This window comes from Thalassophryne amazonica, chromosome 11, assembly GCF_902500255.1.
Source record: "Thalassophryne amazonica chromosome 11, fThaAma1.1, whole genome shotgun sequence".
Lineage (NCBI taxonomy): Eukaryota > Metazoa > Chordata > Actinopteri > Batrachoidiformes > Batrachoididae > Thalassophryne > Thalassophryne amazonica.
In genome coordinates, this window is record NC_047113.1 from 37,325,659 (window position 1) to 37,353,542 (window position 27,884).

Consider the following 27,884-nt stretch of genomic DNA (forward strand, 5'->3'; position numbering starts at 1 on the left):
CTTGGAATTTTGTTATTATTTGTAATGTTAAAGTTAAATGTTTTGTAATAGTAAATGGCTTGCTTATTTTGGTTTGAGTAGTGTTAACCTTTCCATGGATGCCTCTTGAGTGAGCTATGAAAAGCTTCACTGCCTGCCGGATAACTGGCTGAGTGTTAATACGAGTATTTACCAAACTATACGCGAAACTGATACTTGAACAATGTTATGGCTGTTTCCTCGAGTTACAGATGTTTGGTAAGTGATCATTAAAAACATGTTCTGCTGGGTTGGTGAACACAGAAAAAGAACGCCAATCTGTACTTTCGGGAAAAGTATTTATTCAAGCGTTTGTTGAATTTCTGTGTACAGTGGGGTTTGTATTTATTTTTGTTTTATATAGTTGTTGGTTGAGATGATGCAGCTGTTGTCATTATTGATGATCGCCAGTTGACTGAATGCTTCCAGGGCGGTGACTTGCTTCTCACCATTCTGTAACAAAGGCACACCAGGATTTAAAAAAAATGTCTTGTTTACTACAGTAGTGTTCAGAATAATAGTAGTGCTATGTGACTAAAAAGATTAATCCAGGTTTTGAGTATATTTCTTATTGTTACATGGGAAACAAGGTACCAGTAGATTCTCACAAATCCAACAAGACCAAGCATTCATGATATGCACACTCTTAAGGCTATGAAATTGGGCTATTAGTAAAAAAAAAAGTAGAACAGGGGGTGTTCACAATAATCGTAGCATCTGTGGTTGATGCCACAAACTCAAAACTATTATGTTCAAACTGCTTTTTTAGCAATCCTGTGAATCACTAAACTGGTATTTAGTTGTATAACCACAGGTTTTCATGATTGCTTCACATCTGCGAGGCATTAATTTTGTTGGTTTGGAACCAACATTTTGCTCACTTACTTGGGGTCATTGTCTTGTTGAAACACCCATTTCAAGGGCATGTCCTCTTCAGCATAAGGCAACATGACCTCTTCAAGTATTTTGACAACCAAACTGATCCATGATACCTGGTATGCGATATATAGGCCCAACACCATAGTAGGAGAAACATGCCCATATCATGATGCTTGCACCACCATGCTTCACTGTCTTCACTGTGAACTGTGACTTGAATTCAGTTTGGGGGTCATCTCACAAACTGTCTGCGGCCCTTGGACCCAAAAAGAACAATTTTACTCATCAGTCCACAAAATATTCCTCCATTTCTCTTTAGGCCAGTTGATGTGTTCTTTGGCAAACTGTAACCTCTTCTGCACACGTCTTTTATTTAACAGAGGGACTTTGCGAGGGATTCTTGCAAATAAATTAGCTTCACACAGGCATCTTCTGTCACAGCACTTACAGGTAACTCCAGACTGTCTTTGATCATCCTGGAGCTTATCAATGGGTGAGCCTTTGCCATTCTGGTTATTCTTCTATCTATTTTGATGGTTGTTTTCTGATTTCTTCCACTCGTCTCTGTTTTTTTGTCCATTTTAAAGCATTGGACATCATTGTAGATGAACAGCCTACAATTTTTTGCACCTGTGTATGTTTTCCCCTGTCCAATCAACTTTTTAATCAAACTACGCTGTTCTTATGAGCAATGTCTGAACGTCCCATTTTCCTCAGGCTTTCAAAGAGAAAAACATGTTCAACAGGTGCTGGCTTCATCCTTACATAAGGGAGACCTGATTCACACCTATTTGTTCCACAAAATTGATGAACTCACTGACTGAATGCCACACTACTATTATTGTGAACACCCCCTTTTCTACTTTTTTTTTTTTTTTACTAATAGCCCAATTTCATAGCCTTAAGAGTGTGCATATCATGAATGCTTGGTGGTGTTGGATTTGTGAGAATCTACTGGTACCTTGTTTCCCATGTAACAATAAGAAATATACTCAAAACCTGGATTAATATTTTTTGTCACATAGCACTATTATTCTGAACACTACTGTAGGTTGTACACAGCTAATGTTTCTCGTGACCAGTGTGGGGTTTTTTGGGGGGTACTCAAGCATTAATTTGCTGAACCAACTACTAAGTAAATTGGCTCTTCAACCTGTTTAAAGAATTGAATGAAGTTGCACATAAATAGGCCCTGTGACAGACTGGTGTCCTGTCCAGGGTGTACCCTGCTTCATGCCCTATTCAAATTTTTCAGTGCACAGCAGCTCTTTCAAGAGAAGGCCGCTACATTCCACTTACAAAAGTTGCCAAAGGTTGTGGCAATTTCTTTAACAAGGAATAAAGTAAAAATTCCCAACCAGTAAAAAGACATCAGAGATGTCTGGTTATACTCGGTATGTCTGTACAAACTGGTATCTTGGGTGCCTCTGTCTGGCAGGGAATGATTTGCTGACCTTTACTTCACAGATGACTCTGTCATCTCTGGAACCAACAGATAACTTGATTGCATCGTCTGAGAAACTTCATTCACTTATTTGGGCTGTGACTCTTCAGCCTTGAGAGCAGGAGACATATGGGACAAGCTTGTTCAATGGGGAGGTGATTGGACAGGTTTTTGCTGGAAGGTCCTGGTGTTTTCTGTCCTACATGGTTGTGACACTTTGATAACCAGTGATGAGGTGATGACTGGACATCTTTGGTCCAAGGTCTCTTCATTGGATCCTTGGGTACCGCTGGAATGAAGGAGCAAGTGGTTACTTTGGGAGACTAGGAGAGTATCTTGCTTGAGTAGTCTCTTGCATTGTGAGGGAACAGCAGCAATGTGGTGTGTTCTGTGCATGACCCAGAACGTCAGTGGTTAGAGAAAGCCAATGGAATGCCAGTGTTTCACCTGGTTCTGTCAAATTTTTGAGACGTCTGGATGGGCTGAAGGTATGCCAGGGTGATTGCCATTTAGGACTCAAGGCAGTTCACTGGTGTGGTGGATGGGGTGAAGCATGGTACCAGTGTGTACTCACACAAAAATAGCAGAAACAAACTCAAATGTTTGCTCTAGTGTTTTGTGGTGGAATTTTAAAAGTGCAAATGTATTATAACCTTTCAGTGCTAAGGTGAAATATGTATATCCAGCCCCACCCAGTGGTCATTAAATGGAAAGAAATGGCATGTTCTCCAAAATGAAGTTTTTAAGGACATTTACCATCTACCTCTGAATATGAATGACCGTTTGTCAAATGCAATTAAAACATTTTTTTACAGGCTTGACAGACCTTAAATGTCTCCTTTTTCCACTTCTAGGCTTTTGGCTTCTATATCTGAGGATGAGAAATTTAAGTTGTGCATTTGAAACTGCACCATGTATTTTTACATTAAAGTCATGTCTATCATTGGGCATACAGTAGGAATGGTGTAAATGGAGGTAAATAACTAACCTGTGAAGATGCGATCGATACAACGTACCACCAGCTCTGCATTGTCCACAGTGAAGCACATGGGAGGTTTGAACTTCAATACGCTGTCATAGGGGCCATCTGTACTGACACAGATTCGCTCTTCTTTCAGTCTGAGTCACAAAAATTTAAGTCATGGAACTTCTGCAGAGTGATCCATGGAGTAAATTATTCTCTGGGTTTTACGTGTATAAACTAATTTAACATTTGTACCTTTTTACCACCTCTGCGGCCATTTGTGTGGCAGGAGTCCTCTGCTGTCTGTCTGTAACCAGCTCCACACCCAAAAACAGCCCAACTCCTCTGTGATGGAGGGGGGGAAAAGTGACATTTGAGGAGAGCGATGTGCAGTGGAGGCCCTGATTTCAGTTCTACAATCAAGTCCATAAGTGGTTGAACTGCCACAAATTTTACTTTTGTACACCACAATGGTGTTGAAAAACAGGATATGCTTATTGTGTAGACTTTCAGCTTTAATTTTTAAAGGATTTAACAATATTGTATTAACCTTTAAGGATTACGGCACCGCAGTCTCGTTTGAGCCCTGCATGATATTGCAGGATTTGACCACTTATGGAGACAGCCGCTCCTCTTGTGGGAAAATTATGTACTGTTTTGTTTTCTGCTGCAATCACAGAAGCAGTCACAAAGTTTTTTTTTTTGTTTGGTTTTTTTTTTTCCTCCTCACCTCTCTCCCCAAAACTGGACGAAAGGTGACTTTCATGATTTTGAATGTCATAGCCGATGGCACCAGCTAGGCTTGTTTGGTCATTTCAGAATCTGCTACTAAGATCTTCACGTACAAACATCTTTAGGCTCCAGAGAGAATAGTCCGATGAAGAAACGGCAGTAGCATGTGAAAAAACATTTCTGACATTTTAATCAGGCACCGTCTCACTTAGTCCTCAGTTGACCAAAATTAACAGCTGATGCATCATAGCTGTTATTTTATATCTGGCATTACTGAAGTGAGAAATAATGCACTAGTCGCCCAAATGCTTACCGAACATCGCCAATGATTTGATGGCGTGTTTGTAGGCTTTTGAATAAATCTTTGAGGTGTGATCCCACCCTAATGGCATTTCCTCTCAAGTCCTCTTCCTCAATCACATCAAGGACTGCCAGCCCTACTGCACAGGACACCGGATTCCCTCCAAACTGCACAAAATCACAAGAAGGCAGATTTGTGTCAAGTCCACACAAAACTTGATGTAGTCCCAAAAGAACTCTGAAAATAAATGTGTTTGTGGTGCTGTCTGTCAGCTGGATTACTCAAAAGAAAAAAAAGAAAAATCAGCCGCTTTTCATTTAAACCAGTGGCAGGGGCCAGTAAGGAGCCCATTGAAATGTTGGGGCAGAAACAGGACATTTTCTGCTTTACAAATGTATGTAGGATTTTGTAGCATTTATTAAGAGAAATGAGATATAGCATTCATTAGTGTTTAATTACATGCAGCAATAAATCAAATTTTCATATGCTTAGTGTAACAAGGTAAAGTCCTGAGTGATTGATTCCCTTTGGCTGACCTGGTAAAACCTTGGTCTCAAGTATGAATGATATGGTGTTTGATAGTCACCGTATTGAAGTACTCCACTCCATTGGCTGTGAAAGCTCCAGCTATCTCTTCTGTGGTTGCCACACATGCCAGAGGATGCCCATTACCCATTGGTTTGCCCATGGTCACAATGTCAGGACAAAAATCTTCCCCCTGAAGCTGGAAAGCCCAGAAGTGACTTCCCACACGTCCAAATCCTGTTTGCACTTCATCTGCCACAAACACTCCACCAGCAGAATGAACATATCTGCAGAGCGTATGGGGAAGATGCACCATTTCATTACTGATTGATGGAGCAAAATGGACCTGAAACTGAGAAAAGACTCACTCTGCAACTTTGGATGAGTATCCTTTGGGCAAAACGATTTGTCCTCCAACACCTGGCAACGACTCTGCAAAGAATGCAGAGATCTGCAGAAGACAATAAGGTAAGCAATGAAAATAAAAGTTGATTGCACTATTTATTTTTGTATGAGGAAGGATGTTCAACTGCACCTTTCGCCCCTTTCTGTGCACCTCTGTTATTATGTCCTTTACAGCATCGGCATATGCCTGGCCTGGATTGGGGTGATTGTCTTTGTATATGCCTCTGTAGGTATCCGGTAAGGGTGCCTAGGGAAGAACCCTATTTTTTTTTAAAAAGGTAGGTCATTTACTGTTGGCTGACAATTTGCGATATACTTAATTTTACAAACCACATGAACCCATTCTTTTTGTCCTGCGAGTTTTCGGAACTTGTATGGACTAATGTCGATGAGGGACTTAAGGTGCCCATGATATGCACTAGTATAAAAGGAGAGTTGCATTGTAATTCATATGCAAAAACTCACCAATTCAAATAGCTTTGAAAGGGATCTTACTGGTCAAGCACTATGACGTCTTCATGTTGGGTGTACTGCTGGGCCAAACGTAGTGCAAGATCATTAGCCTCTGAACTGCCAGAAGATAATGTGTGCTTTTCAAGGGGTAGCATTCAGCTAGGTTTTTTTTTGGGGGGGGGGGGGATTATGTATTATGGAATCTAGACTTACCCCGAGTTAACAAAGTAAAAGACACACAGCTTCTCCGGCAGGGTGGCAGCCAGGCGTTCTGCATACAGGACAATGTTATCATGCAGGAATCTGCTGTTTGTGTTCAGGATGTCCATCTGTGCTGCAGCAGCCTTTGTGACCTTGGGGTGACAGTGGCCCACTGAGGAACAAACAGGCGTTAATTCTCCCCATCTATGTAGAGTGCCTACATACTGGAGTGGTGAAATTCAATGCGCCAGGGTTTTGACTTACAAGCATTGCTTTTAACACCCGAGTGATTGCTCACTGGTCATATTGTAAATCATATATCTCAATACAGCGGGTTAATGGATGCTCTGTGTTATTCTTCAAAAGGTTTCCAAATGATGGGCTGTTGTCCAAATGGATGCAAAAATCAATCTGAAAACTGATATAAAATTAATAGATTTCCAGCAGATATATAGAAAGGTTACAAACAAAGATTTACTACATAGGGTCGAGCTGTACAAAAGGCCTTCCCTGAGCAGATCGCGGCCCCACCATCTTGGAAAGTTGAAGGGCTGCAGCGCTCTCTCGCTGTCAGTGGAAAATGCATGCTCTGCGCTCGTAATCACTGTTGATTCTCTGGCCGACTTCGCCGCCGTTATTTATATTTAAGACGTGAAAACTTGTGCTTAGGTCAATTCAGATATGTAGATTTGATTTCTGAAGTCAGATTTATAACTACTGATCGTTTCTCCCTATAAAGCTTCGGTCCCACCGAATAATAAGCCATGAATAACGAGCCACGCATGGGTGTATAGCGATTATTCAAAGAATGACCCACGTTTTCATCTATCACGTATCCACTATTAAGGCGCCTCTATGTGCCTCTGTGTACCCCACATGTGCCACGTAGCAGCCTCTAGTGAGCCACGACCGACCAGTCATTAGAGCCTCGAATGGCTCGTATTAGCCATGTATGAACCACGCAGTGCCATGTAGCGGGACATCGTGCACGAATGCACGTTTGATCCTACCCTCCACCCCTCCCACGCTTGTTTCCTCATGGAGCAGGAAAGAAAGGAAAAAAGTGTCCAGATGAAACAGTCTGTGATTCCAGAAGTTACTAGAGGTGTTTATACAGCGTCCGGTGCACAGAGCAGGTGGAATTGTGTGCACAAGCGGGCAGCCGCTCCAAAAATAGCCTCTCAGGTCCTGCACAGCTGCCAGGCACTGGGATAATGGGCTTTTAGCAGCTTCGTAAGCACCACGCACATGCCTCTAAAATCCTTGTACACAAACTGCCCCACGCTGTTGTTGCTAAATTTTGAACATCTTGAAATTAGCTCCACGCTCAGAGATAAGCCTCATTAACTGAATATACTGCCTCTAAAGCCCTGGTCCCACCAAATAATGAATGATGAATAATGAGCCACGCAGCATGTTTTTTTTTTTTTGGGCTACGAGAGGGTTTATTTAACTATGGTGGGAGAATGGTGGCTCTGAGAGGCTCATTACTGATCCTTCATTATTTGGTGGGACCAGGGCTTAAGGCTGCAAATGGAGTGTAAAGTGGAGCTCCCGTCAATCGAAAACTCATGTCATCAGTCAACTCTGGCTGATTCCTCTTTTTTCTGTGCTTTGGCAGCAAAGGATTAGAAGGAAATCATCCCGTGCTGGACTGCTGCCCCCAGCCAACTGAGCCCATCGCCCACCAAGGAAGGGGAACCATGCAGAGCGCGCGAGTGCCGGAGCCCCTGCCCACCCAGCGGCCATGCTCGAGCACCTAACCCCCGAGATCCCCAAAATGTCTGGCAATGCGGCTCATGAGCTCCTCGCTGTTGTGGACAGCCAGCTGCAGGTGACAGGGAATGATATGAGTCTTCCCACTGTCCTAAGCAGCGACCGCTGGCCAGCTCGAGGATCCCAGCGGCCAGACACTCGAGCACAGCCACCAGGCAAATGGGGGCTCCAGCACCCACACCCCCCTCCAAGAAACGGTGGACAAGGCTGATTGAAGACTGCAATCCAGCACGGAAGGAGCGAGTCTTCGCCTTGGCTGTGGCTTTACCACCTGTTTTGCCTCTTGCGGTCATGATTTTGTTCTAATGGGTTGTCGCGGAGCCATGTCACTTTTGGCGAAGTGGCCAATCCGAAGGCGAGATTCATACTTCCGAGACTGGCCGTCCGATGAAAACCACCACAGGCTGCATTGTCTGTTGAAATCAGCTGGTTTTGTTTTGTCTGTAATTTGCTTCTAACAGCCAGATGATAGCTACCTTTATAACTTTTAACCCATGTTTATGCCAATAGGCTGAAAACAGGTCTAGGTAAAATAATTGACGAGACTCAATCAGCATTTATCAAAGGCAGACATATCCACAACCATACACGCTTGATCTTAGATATGCTTGACTATGATTACTTGATTTCCCAAGATACCTTTATTTTATTTTTAGATTTCTTTAAAGATTTTGACACCCTAGAACATCCTTTTCTGTTTAAAACTTTAGAAATGTTTAGGTTTGGACCATAATTCTGTAATATCATACAAATGCTTTACAAAAACATATGCAGTTGTGTATCTATTAGTACTGGCTCTTCAGGACAGTTCCCAATTAACCAAGGTACTCATCAAGGATGTCCAATTAGTCCTTTCTTATTTACTTTAGCGGTAAAGTTATTGGCAATATATGTGAAAAATAACCCAGACATCCAAGGCATTGAAATTCTGTAAAAGAAAGTCATAAGTTAATTTGTGGATGATACAGCATTATTCTTAAAGAGTCAAGACATGATTCCAAAAGCTATTGACAAAATCAGTCTTTTTTCAAAAGCTTCTGGCTTAACACTGAACCTAAAAAAAAATGTGAACTTCTTGCTATTCATAATAATAATGTAAATGTGACAATATCCCTGTTAAAGATGAAATAAAATATCTTGGGCTTGTAATAACAAGAGACATGCATAGAAGGACTGAGTTAAATATTACTCCCAGAATGAAAGACGTAGAGAAATTACTTAATCACTGGTTAACAAGAGATTTATCACTATTTGGCCGTATTCTCTTACCTAAAACAGAAGGCTTATCAAGGCTTATTTATCCATGTAATTCTCTGTACACCTCCTATCTGGAAGAATAAAACACACTTTATTCAAAAGTCTCAGATAGTTAAGCATTATGAAAATGGGGGGTGAAAAGCATTAGAATTTGAATCAATTATAGCAGCATTTAGATTGAAATGGCTAAAAGACTGTATCACCCATCCTCATTCTATATGGTACCATATCCCCAATAAAGTTTTTAACAAAGTTGGGGGTATTGAGTTCATGCTAAAGTGCGATTTTGAAGTCCCAAAAATTCCCATAAAAATGTCTGACTTCCATAAACAAGCTCTGCAAAATGGAAAGATGATGTTCACCCATAACTTATCCCCTCACAATACTATATTATGGAACAACAGATTTATCACCACAAACAGAAAATCAATCTTCAAAGCCAACTGGTATGAAAAAGGTATCATTTTTATACTGGACTTACTGAGGGCAATTTATTGTCTTTTGATGAACTAACCATAAAATTTGATTTAACTATCACAAAAACAGAATATGAAAAATTAGTTAAAGCAATCCCAGTTTCTCTACTTGGAATGATTCAGAATACTCTGCTTTTCTCTGTGTGTTCACCTTCCTTGCCATCCTTAAGGGTTGGTGATTTCAGTTTATTAGACAGAACATGCAACAACAGAAATATCTGTTTTTTAAGCAGAAGCACATAGATGGGTTTAAACTTGCTCTGTCAAAAATAATATAGAGGCAACCTTGTTGAAACAGTCTTTTTCTTTTTACCTTTCCTACCCTATAGCCCAAAAAGTAAAATAAACCCTGCCTCTGCAGTTTACCCTATTAATCATTTTTTTCCACCAGAGATTTAACTTTGAGGTGGAACTCTGTTCATTCTGTCCCAGGTATTTTGGTCACGTGACTTAAATACCTGGGAGTTTCAACTCTTCTAGGTTGGACCACTGCAATGTTCTATTTTCTGGTTTACAGCAGTCTAGCATTAGGGCTCTCCAATTGGTTCAAAATGCTGCAGCCAGACTTTTGACACGAAGCAGAAAGTTCGACCACATTACACCCATTTTGGCGTCTCTTCACTGGCTTCACTAGATAAATCTGACTTCAGAAATCGAATCAACGTATCTGAATTGACCGAAGCACAAGTTTTCACGTCTTAAATGTGATTAACGGCAGAGAAATCGGCCAAAGAATCGACATTTTCCACTGACAGCGCGAGACCGCTGCAGCACTTCAACCTTCCAAGATGGACGGCTCAGCGCTCCAGGTCACGTGACCAAAATACCTGGAACGTCTATGAGCGGCAGTACACGAGGCGTCTACGCGCAAAGGATCATGGGACCCTGAAGTCGCCTATCGGCAAGAAACACTCTAGAAATACGGATTAATTTAGATTAGATGGGTTAATTTGGATCGATTTAAAAGTCTAATCCTGTAAATAAGTTTGCTCAGTGGGAGCAAATGTGTTTTCTCGATCTAGAAAAAGCGATTTGTAACGGATCGAGCTGGGAAATGGCTTCCCATCGCTAGTTGTCGTCACCGGTATGTCATCACGACATCAGTGGCAATGTTGCGTCAGTCATGCTGTTTTGTAAAAATGATGAGACATACCGTGCTGTACGTTACTAATGCAGTCCAAATAACACACGTCCTGATCGTCGAACAGGTATTGTCCTCTAGCTCTAACTATTTTCACAGGCTCGTCTGAATAAAACAGTCTACACGACTGTCTGCAATGGAAGGAAAACAAGTCAGTGGCCGAACAGTGCAAAACGTAAAAACAAAACAAAACATCCGTTATTTACGTACCCAATCAGCTTCTTTCTCATTGTCAGGGTCTCTTCTTTGCTGAGTTGTTTTTGTGCCATATTCGCAGATCCGTTAATTCCACTGATCTGTATATCCCACAGACTGGTTCCTCCTGACTGTCAGCTGAAACCTTTTTTTTTTTTTTTTTTACGTAATAGCTTTATTTGTAATGTGCAGTGTACTAGATTAGAGGAGAGTCGCGACACGACGAGTAGACCATGGCCCTGTCCCAATACCCGCACTTCCACCCTTGTGCCCCTCAAATGCGCATTCCCGCTGAGGGGTTCAAGTGTCCCAATTCTCCGGAGAGGAGTTCGCCCCGCCCCGTTTCCGCACTTGGTCTGCACTTCGGCCAAGCCCGCATTGATGCGAACTTCGCCGAAGCCGATTACCCACAATTCATTGCTGCATGTGACGTATTTGAGCAAAACGGCGGAAAAATCTTGGAAAAAGATGGATGACGATCGAGCTCCTGTGCCCGGGCCGAAAAACTGTCTTTTCAAGTGTAAATATTTTATTCTTAACATGTGTAATTACAGTGGACGTTTGCTTTGCCGTGACGTTTTGGTGTGTATTTACGAACATTCGTGCGAACAATTTCGTTACTTTTTGTAGTCATGTCATAAAACAACCAATTTAACAGCCAAATAAAAATATTAATATTTATTTCAAACATTTACCGGTTATTTACCCACTCCTTTAAATTAAAAAAAATTAAGTAAGTTTAAAAAAAACAGTATAATTGCTTATTTAATGACTTGCAGCGAAATCATAAAAATTATGGACCTGGAGGGAAAGGTAACTCCTCAGCAATGCAAGAAAAAATGGGAAAACCTTAAGAAAACGTATAAGGTAATTTGCTTGCCAAAATGCCTTTGCATCTGTGATATTTAAAAAATGTAAATTTAATTCTATGTTATATATAAATGTCGCAGAAATGACATAGTGGCACAGGTATATGACGTAACCCACACTGTCCCAATCTTTCAATTTTTGGACACTTGTGACCTGCACACTCGAACCCTAATGGACACTTCTGAGTGTCCATTTCACACAGGGGCATAGGGTGTAGTGTTGGTATTGGGACAGGGCCCATATCGGAGTTCCGAGTGCGCATGTCAGGAATCCACTTCCGGTCGCCGCTATCGTACAAACCATACAGCTCCATGTTACAAACCCACGTACGCGCACGTCAGGCACTGCTTTCTGCTGCATCAGGCGTTGTTTACATCAGCAATTCATGCTTATTTCTCTCAACACTTGGACTTCAGTGATACACAGCTCCCAGACCAGCAGCAGATGTTCATCTGGTAGTAGAGGTGAGATGGGCAGGATATGTGCAGTGAAAGACTGTGGGAATAGCACATAATCTATTGAGAGATGGAAGCAGAGAGTGTGTGGACTACACAACTGCAGGTTTGCATCAGGGATTGTGATTGCCCAAGGCCATTTCAGCTATTCCCATTCCCAACTGAGCCAGCCAGGAGAGCAGAATGGACAAAGATAGTGAACAGAAAGCAGCTGGGCTCTGGCTATGTAAAGAACTGGACACCCAACAAGAATTCTCGTGTCTGCAGTGTACACTTCACTGATGGGAAGCCCACAGAACTGCACCCAAACCCAACACTTCAGCTTGGCTATGAGCTAAAGCAGGTATGTGATAATAAAGCTTATTTCTTCATGATTTTTCTACCTGTTTTAGTGCTTGTTGATCCCTCCTCCACTACAGTGACATTAAGCTTTTTCATGCGCCTGTTTTAGTGCAGGCTGGTGACCAGTTTTACTTGCCTGAAGAAGTTTTTCACTTGCACACTTTTTCATTTCCTACCAGAAAAGCTTCTGAATATCGTTTTGTTGTCAAATTGGTGTGATATGTGATGCAGATTTGAATGAGAAGTGTGGGGAAGTTTCTAGGTATGTCTTGACCAACCATGTATGGCAGTGAGTACTCACAAACATAACATTTTGAGCTTTTTATTGTATATGTCATAGAAAAAAAACTACATAAGTGAACATATGACAATGGAACACACCAAGCACAACTGTGTCACTCTTTTCCATGGGATAAACTAGAAGGCTTTTCTCATGTATTTTTTTTTTTTTTTTTTTTTTTTTTTTGGCAAATAAAAAGAGGTTGTTGGTATTTATGTTAGCAGGTTTCTTACTTTAGATGCAAAACGTCCTTGAAGAGCGTGCACTCATGAGCGATATTGAACTGTTTTGCTGAAGCGAGTGAAGCACGGGGGTTTGTTTGTAGCACTGGCATCCCATCAACCCTTGCACGTGCGGAACTCCGATATGATCTGTTGGGGAAAAAAATTAATTGGTCACATGACTCGTGGTGCCATCTTGGGATCAAAATAGCATGTGTCTGCATGTAAATCCAGCTATTTTATTTATTTATTTGCTGAAAATGATGGGCTGTTGTGCATTTGGATGCAGAAATAGACACAACAAGGGCTTCAAGATGTACAGATTCTCTTCAGATCCAAACAGAAGAAAAATTTGGGAAAATAAAGTCAGCTGTATGGGATGCTTTGCGAGGTAAATTTATTTTTCAGTCCCATGTACAGTAAAACTCACCTAAATCGTCATCGTATAAACCAGATATTCACAGTCACTGGACAAAAAAGTCCCAAAGTTTTTGTAATGTTTTCCATGTAGTAAAGACTGTATATAATGGATTTTGTATAATGGATTTTTCGCTCATATTGGATAAAATGTCCAGTCCAGTTGAAATGTATTTCCATTAAAAACCACTCGCATGTGGGACCAGAGTCATTTCTGCGATTAAAAAAACGATCTTTTTTTTTTCACACCATACTCAGACTCGGACCCGCAGACTGACATGCACCTGTTAAATCAGACAAAGGATGTAATTTGACACTTTTCTGCTTTCACTCTTTCCTCTCATATTCTAATAGTTTTTGCAGTGCACCCGCTGATTACATTTTAGGATCACATACATTTGGCAGAAAAGTCCGCAAACTTACAATATGGAGTCTGAAAAAGAGGAAATTGTACAGCTTACCTTTGAATTGGAGGTGATGATTACAGAAAAAAAACTTGTTGAGGATCAAATTAGTCCAGAATAAAGCATAATCCAGCAATGGAGAACTTTAAAACTGTCACGCATGTCATTGCATGACACAGAGTTACAGAGCTGCAGAAGCATAAATCAGGCTTTAAATTAATTAAATAAATCATCTTAAATTGTAAATTTGATAGCGTAACTATTTTTATATTTATTTTGATAATACCTGAACCTGGATATGTTGCCGTATGTGGTTAAATGATAAAAAAAAAAAGAAAAAACATGAAAGGTTCATTCAGTAGTTCAGCACAGTTGGAACCAAAATGGTGCCATGTTCTAAGCTGATGCTATACTCTCAATAAAGGGACTCTACAGTGTACAATACAACCAACATATTTATTTAAATTCTACAAATCAAAACAAAAAGTTAACAGCAACAACAGAAAAACCATAATGAAAATCAGGAAAGGTTTATGAAAACAAAAACACAAGAAGCCAAAGAGAGTACAAAGGACAAATAAAAAGAGCAAGGACCAAGAGAAAATTGTATTTTAACTTTTTTTTTTGTGACCTGAATTATGTATGAATACTGTGAATGCGGGAGAACATCCATTCTACTTACAAGTAAATATCTGCTCAGAATAGCTTAATAATATTAATTTAATGACAACATACATACAGTCTTACAGACTGAGCACACAGCAACACCAGTAAGACCAACGCACCAACAATAATAAAGGAGAAAGGCACACATCAACAGATTTTTTTGTTTTTATACATCATTTTTTTTATCTATATATTAATAGTTAACTGGTCTCTGTGTGCATGTACCCTGATTTGGCACAGGTTTTACACCGGATGCTCTTCCTGACACAACTCCACATTCCATGGAGAAATGTGGCAGGGGTGGGGTTTGAACCGGGAACCTTCTGCACTGAGACCAAGTGCACCAACCACTTGGCCACCAGCCCTGTCACTCGCAATCCTTAAGTAACAATCAAAAAATAATAAGTAATAGCTGCATTATGTCTGGCATCCATGTGGTTTGATTGGCTGCAACATCACATGACCCTCTTCCAAAATGTATAAATGTCCCTTAAAGCCTCAGATTTATTTATTTACTTATTTGTTTGTTTCTTTTACGTCACATCTTATGGCTGCTGGGATAAGCTCCAGCCCCCCTTGAGACTCAATTGGAGTAAGTGGGTATAGAGAAAATGGATGTTTGCAAAGTGTTGCCTCAGATTCTTGAGTCTCTTATGCAGAGTTGTTTTGTTACTTGCCACAAGACAGTTTGATTTATTTTTAGTATTAACATTGCTGGTGTTGTATGGCTGGGGGTGCCTGGCTGCCTTTTGTTTCTGTCTTCTGTTCTGTCTTTTGTTTTTCCTTCCAGGTGGCTTGCGTTCAGGACTGAGTGGCTGTGTGGCTGAGCTATCAGGACCTCACCCTGATCACCTGAAGCCTGTCATGTGCAGCTCGTCAGGACTCACAGCTGTGGTGCATCTTTATGGATTGGGGCATGGTTGCATTTAAGTCTGGAGTACACAGTGTGTATTTGCCAGAGACTCGACCTTGTGACCAGACGGGTGAGATCGTCGTCTACAGAGCCATCTCATCATCATGGATGCAGAGACCGTACCAGGTTTGACGCCATGGTCTGTGAAAGAGGAGGGGGTGAGGTCTCACGCTCGTCAGCACACTTCCTGAGGTACTTTAGGTTTTGTGACTAACATGAGTACAGTCAGTAGATGTGGTGTCCCTCACATCTTGTTATATTGAGCTGTTATGTTAGTTGTTTAATCAGCTTCCACTGCAGTGGAGAATTGAACTGGGTGTTCCATGCCTGCAGGGTGGGAAGCTGATTAGTGATTAAGCCAGGAAGTGTTTGCTGTTTGTGTACACCTTTGAGTGGTCTCTCTGTGTGTGGAGTGGTGGACTCACATGATGGTGTCTTCTTTCACAGACTCTGTTGGTCGCGGCCACCTGGGGGGTGCCGGCGGGGTCCTTGGGTCCGAACTGTTCTGGCTCCGGACCGTTTGTGCTGCTGGGAGCGCACCGCTATTCCACCACGCCAGACCGCGCACTTATTTGTTTGTAATTCTGCACATCACTGTTATGTTATTAAATTCAGTTATCCTTTGTACCGTGCTCTGCTTATTTTATACTGGGTCTTACTTCAAACGCTGGTCGGTCCTCCGCCCGCGTCCGACACATAACAGCTGGTGCCTTTCACAAGATACTTTTTCTTTTCCTAAGGGCTGCAATGGAAAATAAGGGTTGTTGCTTTACTGTAATATGGTTGGTCATTTCATATCAAACTGAAATCACAATCATACAGACTTCAACAACGCCCATCCATTTTCTGTTTATTAAACATATATAATACTCATTCAAGTGGGAAATTTATTCTGCGTTATCAGTGTTGTAGTCTAGTCCACCAACCCCCAGGCCAAGGCCAAGTCTGAGCCACACCATCTTGAAGCCGAGGCAGACGCCACAGCATCCAAGGAAGAGGCCAAGAATGAGACAGAGTATTATACAAAGGCATATAAAAACAATTTCTCATACCCCCCACCCCACCTCCCAACTAAGGGAGCGCCATTGAATGTTTGACAACTGCTTAGGCCCCAAGTGTAAAAACAAAGATGAACAGAAACTAGTTTTGGTAGTTTCAAACAAACAACCAAAAAACCCAAAACAAAACAAGTGAGGTAACTCAAAGAATTCACAGAGAGTTCTCAAAGAAAATTTATTTAATTGGATAGGTGCCTCAAACCTTGCTGGTGCATGTATGTGGCTCAGAAAGTGGTTGGACACATGCAGACTCACAGACAAAGTGCAGGAGTAAAAAAGGCTTCATCTGGGATTCAGTCAGAGGTTCTGTAAACAGAGAGTCAGCGAGGCGAACATAAACATGCAGGTGTCAGGCTGAGGCATAGTCAAAAAACAAGCAGGGTTCAAAAGACAGACAAAATACAATGGGCTGAGACAAAAGGCGACATCTGGAAGACAAAGTAAGGTCAAAAAACGGATGGGCTAACAGGACTATGACAGGAAGGCTGAAACGAAGACACAACGTACGACGAGCTGGCAGTGACAAACATGAGACACAAGGCTTAAATACCCAGTAGGTAATCAGGGCGTGACATAAGACTGGTGCGGAAAATGTTCAGGAAGAGGGCGTGGTTGAACGAGACAAAGATGAGGGAAGACAGGAGACAAGAGAGTTCAGTGGCAGGTGGGCATGACAAACAGGTGCAGAGTCAAAAAGGATATGTGATAGTAACCCCGCCCAAAACCAACAGTGATTAAAATAAAATACTTAAAACAAAGATGAACAAAAACCAAAGGCCAAATAAAATGCCAACATGAAAAGAACAAAGAATCAAACTAGGAAATAAATATAAGAACTTAAAAGAGATCAAGAAGAAAACAAAACACTGGGACTAACCTAGAATGGAACTCACTATGTGGCTAAGGTATATGTCGCGGCTCGTCTTTTTGGTCTTCTCAGGATGTCGTCTTTTAGATAACACAAACTAATTGCAAGTGATATGCTAGAAAGAGGACACAACACTTTAGAATAATTCAGCCTTAAGCAAGATAAAATGCACAGAGTTTTTAAGTTTATTTAAGCCTTCGACACAAAGCTTAGACAAACTGAGTCCTCTAGAGAGACTGAATAGGTGACAACCGCGCTCATCTATTTATTGGAGACCCGCGGGCATCGCTCCTCCTTCGACTTTTTTATTTATTTCATTCCCAAGACATGGTTTTCTATTGGAAGCGTCCTCTAGTGAACCCTAAGCAGGTGTTAGGCCATTATTTCAATGTGACAAACGCTCCCATTAAAACATGAAGGATTTACAACTGATTTTTTTAAAAGACCTTCAGCCACAGGTGCAGCTGGCCTGAGGCCCCCTCCGCACGTGGCCTCAGCCACACGTGCAGCTGGCCTGAGGCCCCCTCCGCACGTGGCCTCAGCCACACGTGCAGCTGGCCTGAGGCCCCCGCACGTGGCCTGCGGGAAAGCACCTAAAAGGCCTTGGAAAGCCCCTGACAGACTAAATGACTAATAGAGCCCTTTTTTTGGGTTGAACACCTGCTAGTTCAACCAGAGGACATACAGTTCGGATCAGGACACTTGATAGTTCATCACAGTTCAAATATGGACCTAAAAATTCTTCTACATATAACATACAGCAAAGCAAAGACAGGGGCTGAACCTGACAGTGCATCAATTTCAAGTACCTCCTCATGCTCACAACAAAATAAAGTAAGTGGGTACATGTAAAATAAAACAAGTCTGTAAATGGTCAAAGAAATTGTTCAAGTTTCTAAACCAAAGTCAGTCGCACTAATAAAACTAGATGCCTCTGATTTTCCAGGCATGTGACCGGCTCTCAACCAATGGGAATGGCTAAACTGTCTTGTTTTGACACAGTTAGTACTTCTAGATATAGCGTAGTGTGTCTGTGTGTGTTGTATATTCAAGCATTGCACATGCATAGGCCATCGTAATTGTAAAGTTACGTGACAGGGCGATGGGGCATTTTGTTTTTGGTTGTTGCCAAGTAAACAACGTGCAGAATAAGTAAAAATGAACGGCCTTGGACCAGCCTCTGGTTATTCTTCGAGGCCGCACGATACTGAGGACAAGGCCAAGACTGAGTCATTGCATAGTGAGGCAGAAGCCAAGGCATCAAAAAATCAGTCTCACAACCTCCACCACTGCCTATTATATATTTACCTCCACCAACGAAGTTGGAGGAGGTTATGTTTTCGCCCCTGTTTGTTTCTTTGTCTGTTTGTCTGCCTGTTTGTCTGTTTGTGAACAGCCAGGAGCCCACACCTTTTCATATATTGTTATTAAATTTTTACTGAAGATTCATGTCCTGATAGGCAAGAAGTGATTAAATTTTCAAGGTCAAAGGGCAAAGTCAGGAAGTCAGGAAAAATCTTGGAAAACTGGAAAAATCCCTATCTTTAACATTGAATGAATATTGAAAAAATCACAACTCTGTCAAAAAAGATCACATTTCTTTCATATTTGAGAGCATTATGTAGCATGGTATCTTTTATTGACTGACAAAGTTTGATCTGGATCTGATCCCAATTACACATTTTGTGGACATTTAAATTTCACATTGAAAACCACATTTAATGTACATTTTGCATTGTATCTTAATCAAACATGCCCCAATCACTCTCATATTTGAAAGTGAGGTGCAGACTGGCACTCACTATTGCCAGACAAAGTTTGATCCAGATCTGATCCAAATTCTGGATGTTGTCACATTTGAATTTAATGTACATTTTGCATTATATCTCACTCAGAAGTGCCTCATTCACACTCATTTTTCTGTTATGGATTTACCTACACCACAGAAATTGGATGGCGGTTCCAATTTTATACCTTTTTGTCTAATTGTGCATCGCAAAGTTAACCAATGTTCTGTGAAAATTATCTGAAAAAGAATTCAGAAACTGAGCAGCACGGTGGATTGGTGGTTAGCACTGTTGCCTCACAGTGAGAAGGCCATGGGTTCAATTCTCACCTGTGGCCTTTCTGTGGGGAGTTTGCATTTTCTCCCTGTGTTTGCGTGGATTTTCTCCAGCATCCAAAAACATACGGGTTGGAATCTTTAAATTCTCTGTAGGTGTGCGATGGGTGTGAATGTGTTTGTGGCCATGTGACAGACTGGCGTCCTGTCCTGGGTGTACTCCGCCTCGCGCTCTATGACTGCTGGGATTGGCTCCAGCACCCCGCAACCCTTAATTGGACTAAGCGGTTGAAGATGAGTGTGTGAGAATTCAGAAACCGAAAAAGTAAATAAATAAATAAAAAACCTGACAACATCACAACAAAAAAACTTTGATTAAAAGGACATGAAGTAAATACATACTCCTGATATTTTTAATCACATCTAATTTAACTTTTGAAAAGTCACTTCTAACAGGACTTTGACCTTGAAAATTTTTTCCACAGTAAAATTTTGTAGAATTACAAACTAGTGGGGCAGCACAGTAACTTAGTGGTTAGCACTGTCGGCTCACAGCAAGGAGGGCATGGATTGATTCCCACCTGTTGCCTTTCTGTGTGGAGTTTGCCTGTTCTTCACATGTTTGCGTGGGTTTCTTCCGGGTGCTCAGGCTTCAAATTGTTTGTAGGTGTGATTTTGTGTGTATTTGTCTATATGTGGTCGTGTGACAGACTGGCATCCTATTTAGGGTGCGCCCTGCCTCACACCCTATGACTGCTGGGATAGGCTCCAGCTTAAGCAGATTGAAGATGAGAGAGTGACTGAGTGAAAACTAGTGCTAGTGGAGTTTTGAGCTCTATGAGTGTGGTGCTGTAGTTTTTCTTGTTTTGATGATCAAAGCATTATTTTAAGTTGTAATTTAAGTGTGGCCAGAACCCCTGTAAACTAATATGAATTCCATAAGCAAGTCATTGCAGCCTCGTCCCTGATGTATAAGCACAACTTTTCATCACATAGTTATGTACATTATTTGTAACAATAGAGACATCTGAAAGAATGTTAAGGAGCTGCAGGGAAAAAAGAACAAAAATGATGACAATGGTCAATTTCAGTTTGTACCAGGGTCAAAAGTTAAAGTTGCTCAAATTGTAAAATGGAATAGTCTGAACCATCTATCACACTGAGTTATCAAGTTACGGGGTAAATCTCATAGAATGCAATGGACATTGGCCTGATTGCACCTTTACTTTGGAGACCAATTCCACAGTCAAAACTATTCTGTTTTGTTAATCCTACCTGCTCAACCAATAACTTGTTTCAATTTTTACCACCATTGGAGCAACTTTAACTTTTGACCCCTGTACAAACTGAAACTGACTTATATCACCATTTTTGCTGTTTTTAACCCCATAACTCCATAACATTCTTTCATAGGTAGTTGGAACTGTACCTTTTTGGGAATCTCTATGATCAGACAAAAGTGGTATACAACCCCTGGCAAAAATTATGGAATCACCGGCCTCGGAGGATGTTCATTCAGTTGTTTAATTTTGTAGAAAAAAAAAAACAGATCACAGACATGACACAAAACTAAAGTCATTTCCAATGGCAACTTTCTGGCTTTAAGAAACATTATACGAAATCAGGAAAAAAAAATTTGTGGCAGTCAGTAATGGTTTCTTTTTTAGACCAAGCAGAGGGAAAAAAATATGAACTCACTCAATTCTGAGGAATAAATTATGGAATCACCCTGTAAATGTTCATCCCCAAAACTAACACCTGCATCAAATCAGATCTGCTCGTTAGTCTGCATCTAAAAAGGAGTGATCACACCTTGGAGAGCTGTTGCACCAAGTGGACTGACATGAATCATGGCTCCAACATGAGAGATGTCAATTGAAACAAAGGAGAGGATTATCAAACTCTTAAAAGAGGGTAAATCATCACGCAATGTTGCAAAAGATGTTGGTTGTTCACAGTCAGCTGTGTCTAAACTCTGGACCAAATACAAACAACATGGGAAGGTTGTTAAAGGCAAACATACTGGTAGACCAAGGAAGACATCAAAGCGTCAAGACAGAAAACTTAAAGCAGTATGTCTCAAAAATCGAAAATGCACAACAAAACAAATGAGGAACGAATGGGAGGAAACTGGAGTCGTCTGTGACCGAACTGTAAGAAACCGCCTAAAGGAAATGGGATTTACATACAGAAAAGCTAAACGAAAGCCATCATTAACACCTAAACAGAAAAAAACAAGGTTACAATGGGCTAAGGAAAAGCAATGGTGGACTGTGGATGACTGGATGAAAGTCATATTCAGTGATGAATCTCGAATCTGCATTGGGCAAGGTGATGATGCTGGAACTTTTGTTTGGTACCGTTCCAATGAGATTTATAAAGATGACTGCCTGAAGAGAACATGTAAATTTCCACAGTCATTGATGATATGGGGCTGCATGTCAGGTAAAGGCACTGGGGAGATGGTTGTCATTACATCATCAATAAATGCACAAGTTTACGTTGATATTTTGGACACTTTTCTTATCCCATCAATTGAAAGGATGTTTGGGGATGATGAAACCATTTTTCAAGATGATAATGCATCTTGCCATAGAGCAAAAACTGAAAACATTCCTTGCAAAAAGACACATAGGGTCAATGTCATGGCCTGCGAATAGTCCGGATCTTAATCCAATTGAAAATCTTTGGTGGAAGTTGAAGAAAATGGTCCATGACAAGGCTCCAACCTGCAAAGCTGATCTGGCAACATCAATCAGAGAAAGTTGGAGCCAGATTGATGAAGAGTACTGTTTGTCACTCATTAAGTCCATGCCTCAGAGACTGCAAGCTGTTAAAGCCGAGGTGGTGCAACAAAATACTAGTGATGTGTTGGAGCGTTCTTTTGTTTTTCATGATTCCATAATTTTTTCCTCAGAATTGAGTGATTCCATATTTGTTTTCCCTCTGCTTGGTCTAAAAAAGTAACCGTTACTGACTGCCACAATTTTATTCCTGATTTTTTTCTTATAGTGTTTCTTAAAGCCAGAAAGTTGCCATTTGAAATGACTTTAGTTTTGTGTCATGTCTGTGATCTGCTTTTCTTCTACAAAATTAAACAACTGAATGAACATCCTCCGAGGCCGGTGATTCCATAATTTTTGCCAGGGGTTGTAGTTTTCAAAATGATTGGAGCATTTTTTAATTTTGACCCCTGAGCTGTTACTCTGTAATGGGTTGGTGCATGCGCGTGTGCATGTGTGTGCTTCAGGCCCATTGACTATATTTGTCTGTGAATATGATTATCCAGCCATTGCCTTTTATGTAAGAAGCCTATATTTTGTTATTCAGAACATACTATATTCACCCTCCCATGCTCACATTTAGAATTGCTCTTTCAAAGAAATCTTTTTTGTTCTTCTAAATTCCAGTTTTTGTACTCTGAGAGCTTGTACAACACAATGTGAGAGCCACTGTTTGAAGAGGTGCTTTCAGAGAAGACTGAATTCAGTTAATGATTGATCTTGTTTCATACTCCCCTCTTCTCATCTGTCCCTTTACGTGGTGTAAATCTGATGACATACTGAGACAACAGGTGTGGCAGGGACACCACAAGCCAAGCCAGGATCCTAACAAACCACATTCCCACCCATCCAGTAAGTCTACTTCACGTGTGTCTGTGGACTATAGCTACAACTTCTGAGACACTTGTTGCAGAACAGCTCAGCAAAAACCATCTGGAGGAGGCTTGTCATGAGGCTTTTTCATTCAGTGGGGTGAGTTGGATACAAGACTTTCCTAAAGGGCTGCAATTTAGCTGTTTGATTAACTTTGAGTTATTAAACTCTTTCAGTCACTGCCTAAAGTGGGCTCCAGTCCTTCATTGGGGAATACATACAGTACAACACCCATTACAGGGCAAGTTCAAGGAACTGGGCGTGGCACTTGTAATTTATCAGTGAGGCTGTCTGTCGCAATATTTTCAGTGCGGTTACACACCCATCATCCAACAAACAACTTCTAGAAGAACACTGAATTAGACTGTGTGGAATTCTTCACAAACTGAAGAGTGTGTCTGCCACAGAGCCATATATGAGTACTAGAGACCGCAGTCGCACTGAGATGCGTGCCGCCAAGGAGGCGTAGTCGCTATTTTCAAATCGGCAACTTGTTGTCTCCCTTCTGCCTCCAGTTGTGGCATTGCCAACATGTGCAGCTTTCTGACATTTTCCAGCTGTTTCTTGACAAGATCTATGACCATCGGTGTGTTTTCCATGTCTGCTTACTCAAGTCACACCTGACTTTTTAAAAGTGGTGTCTTCCAGTTCTTGATTGGCTGACCACACCTGATAGAGTTAATTGCCTGGGAGTGGAACAGGGAGAGTTTGAAAACATGCAGGGCAGGTGCCTTCCAGGAACAGGGTGGGTGACCCCTGCTCTAGGGTGAGTTCTTTGCCACTCATTGGACTGAGTTCTTCAATGGCCTTTTCCTCCTTGTATTCCCCACGTAGTCCTTCTTTCCATACCTTATCACTATTGTCATACCCCATACTCCCATTGAACTTCTCGTGGGACCCCTGTGACAGTGATAGTAGCATGATTGCCTTCCTTTGCCACACACTCATTCTGCTGTTCTTCACTAGCACCCTTGGTTCCTAACTCAGTGCTGCACTGCTGCTTCTCTGTGTCCCCTGTGAACATTGAAGGGTCTGTCATGCTGCAGTAGAGTCCCTTTATTGAGGAGAGTAGCGTCAATTCAGAACATGGCGCCAATTTGAGTCCAACTGTGCTGAACTACTGAATGAACCTTTCATGTTTTCAACATTTTTAAAAATCATTTAACCACATACAGCAACACATCCAGGTACAGGTGTTATCAAAATAAATATAAAAATAGTTAAGCTATCAAATTTACATAAATTTACAATTTATGATGATTATTGAATTAATTTAAAGCCTTTTTATGCTGCTGCAGCTCTGTAACTCCATGTCATGCAATGACGTGCGTGACAGTTTTAAAGTTCTCCGTCTTTGGATTATGCTTTATTCTGGACTAATTTGTCCCTCAACAAGCTTTTCTTTCTACAATCATCAACTCCAATTCAAACTCTTTTTCAGACTCAGTGTTGTAAAGTTGCAGACTTTTCTGTCAATCATACGTGATCCCAAAATGTAATCAGCCTGCGCACTGCAAAAACTATTAAAATATGATGGGAGACGGAGTGTAAGCAGAAAAATGTCAAATCACAGCCTTTTGTGGTGTCTTATTTAACAGATGCATGTCCAGGCTGCAGGTCCAAGTCTGAACACAGTGTGAAAAAAATGAATAGTTTGGCTTTTAATCACAGAAATGACTCCAGTCCCACTTTCCTCAAATCGGCGAGTGTCAGAGCTGAACTTGAATTTGTATCTCTGTTACTTTGCACGTCCAGACGGCTCGCAGTTTTTAATGGAAATACATTGTGATCGGATAGGACATTTTATCCGATGTGAGCGAAAATCTGTTGTATAAAATCCAATATATACGGTGTTTATTACATGGAAAACAATACAAAAACATCCGGTTATACCATGACTGTTCAGACAAGTTTAAAAATAGTTAAGCTATCAAATTTACAATTTATGATGATTTATTTTGTTGCAGTTTAATCAATTCTTCCAAGGTACAAATTAGGTAAATTTTTTCAAACATCTGTGGGGAATCCTGAATCCTGAATCATTTAATGACCGGGTCAATATTTCCTCTGAAAATTTTTTTTCTGCCAAATGTATTTGATCCCATTATTAAAATCTAATCAGTGTGCTCACTGAAAAAACTATTGAAATATGATGGGAGACAAAGGAGTGAAAGCAGAAAAGTGTCAAATAGCAGCCTTTTGCTGTGTTTGATTTAACAGGTGCACATCAGGCTGTGGGTCCGAGTCTGAGCATAGTGTGAAAAAATAAACGGTCGTTTTTTTCAATCATGGAAATGATTCTGGTCCCACGTGTGATGGGGTTTTAATGGAAATATATTGTGATCGGACGGGACATTTTATCCGATGCGAGCGAAAAATCTGTTATATACGGTGTTTATTACATTGGGACTTTTTTGTCCAGTGACTGTGAATATCTGGTTTATACAATGATGGTTTAGGTGAGTTTTACTGTACATGGGACTGAACAATAAATTTATCTCGCAAAGCTTTAATGATGAAGTTGCTTCCATCCCACACGGCTGACTTTATTTTCCCAATTTTTTCTTCTGTTCGGATCTGAAGGGAATCTGTACAACTTGAAGCCCTTGTGTCTATTTGTGTATCCAAATGCACAACAACCCAGCATTTTCAGCAAATAAATAAAATAGCTGGATTTACATGCAGACAAATTAACAGTGAACACTATTTCGGCCCCAAGATGGCACCACAAGCAATGGTGGGCACAGCTAACCAACAACTTAGCTTCGATAACGGCTAATCATCTAACAACAGATCAGGGGATCAAATGGTGGAAGTTCTTGATTGTGTCAGTGTTCACTGTTGGTCATTTTTTGCTGCTTCGTGTCCCATGTATTAAGTTTATCATGTTCTTTTGTGTTCTTAATCCTCGGTGTAGGTTGGTAACTGTGGAACTGGTGGCACCATGTTTCCAGAACTAGGAGAGGCATGTCCTTCATCTCTTCTGCTGAGTTCCTTGGCCGAGCCGGCATTGAGCCACAAAGTGAAGATGAAGAGGATTCAACAAAAAGACTTGTAATGTGTACAGAGGTCAGGACTGTGCAGAATTGGTCTTGAAGCTTCCAGAACTAAACTGACTGTTCCTCGGTGCGCCATAGCTAACTACATTTTAGTTGTGCTTCAGTGGATTTTATGATCTCCTCTTACCATGTTTGGTCACCTTCTGGTCTACTGAGGTATATGTTGGAAATCCGCAGAGAACAAATAAGGCTCCAGTATCAAAATGGTTTCTATACTGGAGTTCAGCAGTCAACATTTCCAGAATGATATCTTACTGTATGTAGCATTTTATCGGAAAAATAAGTAATTTTTTTAATAATCACAACTTGTCTTTTTTGAAAAACATTTTTAAAAGTCTGTATTGGGCAACCGAAGGACATGTTTATGTCCCACACAAAGAGCATTACTGGTGAATGTTGTGAAATGTGACTGATTAAGGCAATAATTCCTCAGTGCTGTATGAGATTGGTCTTGTCCAAACATGTATTTGGGCAGGCCATTATGCTCAACCTGTTTATGTCATTCAGTGATGTTTGTTTTTACGTGTGTTGGCAGTCTGAGTAGCTCAAATCTGAGAGAATAAATGTTCAAGATACTGTACACTGTAGGACTGTGCTACAGTTTCTGAAATCTTTGACGCTCTGGGAAACTATACATTAATTGTTGCCTTTGACAAGGTAGTTGTGTGTATGTTAGCAGGCTATAGCACAGAAATTCAAGGATTTCTACAAATGTGATAAAATATCTTTGGGTGAGGGAAAAGTATACACATCTAAAAATCATAAATGCATGGAAGCCTGCTTTATGAGGTCACATTGATCGATCGATGTTCAGCTGACAAACTGAGGCGGTAATGTGGGGTGGTTTGCACTCTGAATGCCTTCTTAATTTTAACATACTTCTGTTGACTTGTGCTGACTAAAAAATGATTGCGTGTCTACTGACTTGTCAGAAATAGGGATGGGTATTAAGATTTTATTGATATCGATGCCATTATCGATTTGCTTATTGATCCAATTCCATATCGATTCCCTTATCGATACCTACAGTGGATTTTCTGTGTACTAAAAGTAGGTTTTACAGGTTTTCTATGTCAACAACAAAGTATATAAAGTAAATGAATAGGAAATTGTTCACTGGATCCTTGCTCTCTGGATATAAATAAAAATGAATAAAATCTGTACATGGTCACTGAATCCTTGATATACATGATGAATCCTAGATCTCTGGACATAAATATAAATGAACAAAATATGTAGTTTTTGTCAAAAGCATTTCCTTTCAGATATTAATGAGACAAATGTCACCCCATAGCCTCTGAGCTGAACTCAGCCGGCTGCACTGCATGTCAATGTAATTCATAAAGAATGGAGTACGTCTCATTTTTGGAAGGGAAAAAAAAATAGTTTTGTTCTGCTGTAGTTTGTCTGTTTTACAACATTTGGAAAGAGGTGTCATTTGATTTAAAACAGTGATTCACTTTGAAGTTATTAATTCTGACCAGACTCTTTCTAACTAGACGTGGCAGGGAGCAGCGCAGCGTTTGGAGCTGTGCAAATAGAACGGAGGACGATTCTCGTTTCTTGCCCGCAACCAGACAAGAGTCCCAGTTAGTGACTTTAATCTGCACAAATGTGACTCATGATTGACATCTTTAAATGGCTTTGAGAGGGGTTAATAAAGAAATTGTGGACTTGTCGCTTCTAAAAAGCAGTGAACCAGAGAACCAACAAAGCAGTGTGTCAAAGCGCTGCTTTGTTGCTTCAAGCTTGAAGCAGAGTCGAAGCAAAAGCAGTTGATTGTCAATGTAGATAAATGATGATTTTCCTGATAAACGCCCTCAAAACCAACGGCTGCTCCGGCGTC

At 40.8% G+C, this 27,884-nt stretch overlaps 3 protein-coding genes across 7 annotated transcripts in view; 2 read left to right on the plus strand and 1 right to left on the minus strand.

The window, feature by feature from the left end:
• Positions 1 to 2,001: 2,001 nt before the first annotated feature.
• phykpl (5-phosphohydroxy-L-lysine phospho-lyase) lies at positions 2,002 to 11,043 on the minus strand. 5 transcript variants are annotated; one of them, XR_004563485.1, is made up of 13 exons: positions 10,783 to 11,043; positions 10,585 to 10,703; positions 5,935 to 6,094; positions 5,764 to 5,838; positions 5,599 to 5,686; positions 5,399 to 5,515; positions 5,232 to 5,314; positions 4,925 to 5,150; positions 4,351 to 4,505; positions 4,036 to 4,163; positions 3,561 to 3,650; positions 3,330 to 3,460; positions 2,002 to 3,212 (listed from the first exon to the last, which is right to left on the minus strand). XR_004563485.1 is itself a non-coding variant. In XM_034181203.1 (12 exons), exons 1-12 carry the CDS (start codon positions 10,839 to 10,841, stop codon positions 3,169 to 3,171), a joined length of 1,347 nt encoding a protein of 448 aa, XP_034037094.1. In that variant the 5' UTR covers positions 10,842 to 11,043; the 3' UTR covers positions 2,002 to 3,168. The 5 variants fall into 5 exon arrangements, 4 of the variants coding, with proteins under 4 accessions (XP_034037094.1, XP_034037095.1, XP_034037096.1 ...); XM_034181203.1 differs by lacking the exon at positions 4,036 to 4,163; XM_034181204.1 differs by lacking the exons at positions 3,561 to 3,650; positions 4,036 to 4,163.
• ctbp1 (C-terminal binding protein 1) overlaps positions 5,529 to 27,884 on the plus strand; it is a 107,398-nt gene continuing 85,042 nt past the window's right edge. The window contains exon 1 of the mRNA XM_034181208.1: positions 5,529 to 5,546. The gene's annotated coding sequence lies outside the window, so the exon portion shown is untranslated. The remainder of the gene's footprint in view (positions 5,547 to 27,884) is intronic.
• Positions 11,282 to 27,167, plus strand: LOC117519927 (THAP domain-containing protein 11-like). Its single transcript, XM_034181213.1, has 2 exons — positions 11,282 to 12,435; positions 25,897 to 27,167. The coding sequence occupies exons 1-2, from the start codon at positions 12,163 to 12,165 to the stop codon at positions 26,035 to 26,037; spliced, it is 414 nt and encodes a 137-aa protein (XP_034037104.1). The 5' UTR covers positions 11,282 to 12,162; the 3' UTR covers positions 26,038 to 27,167.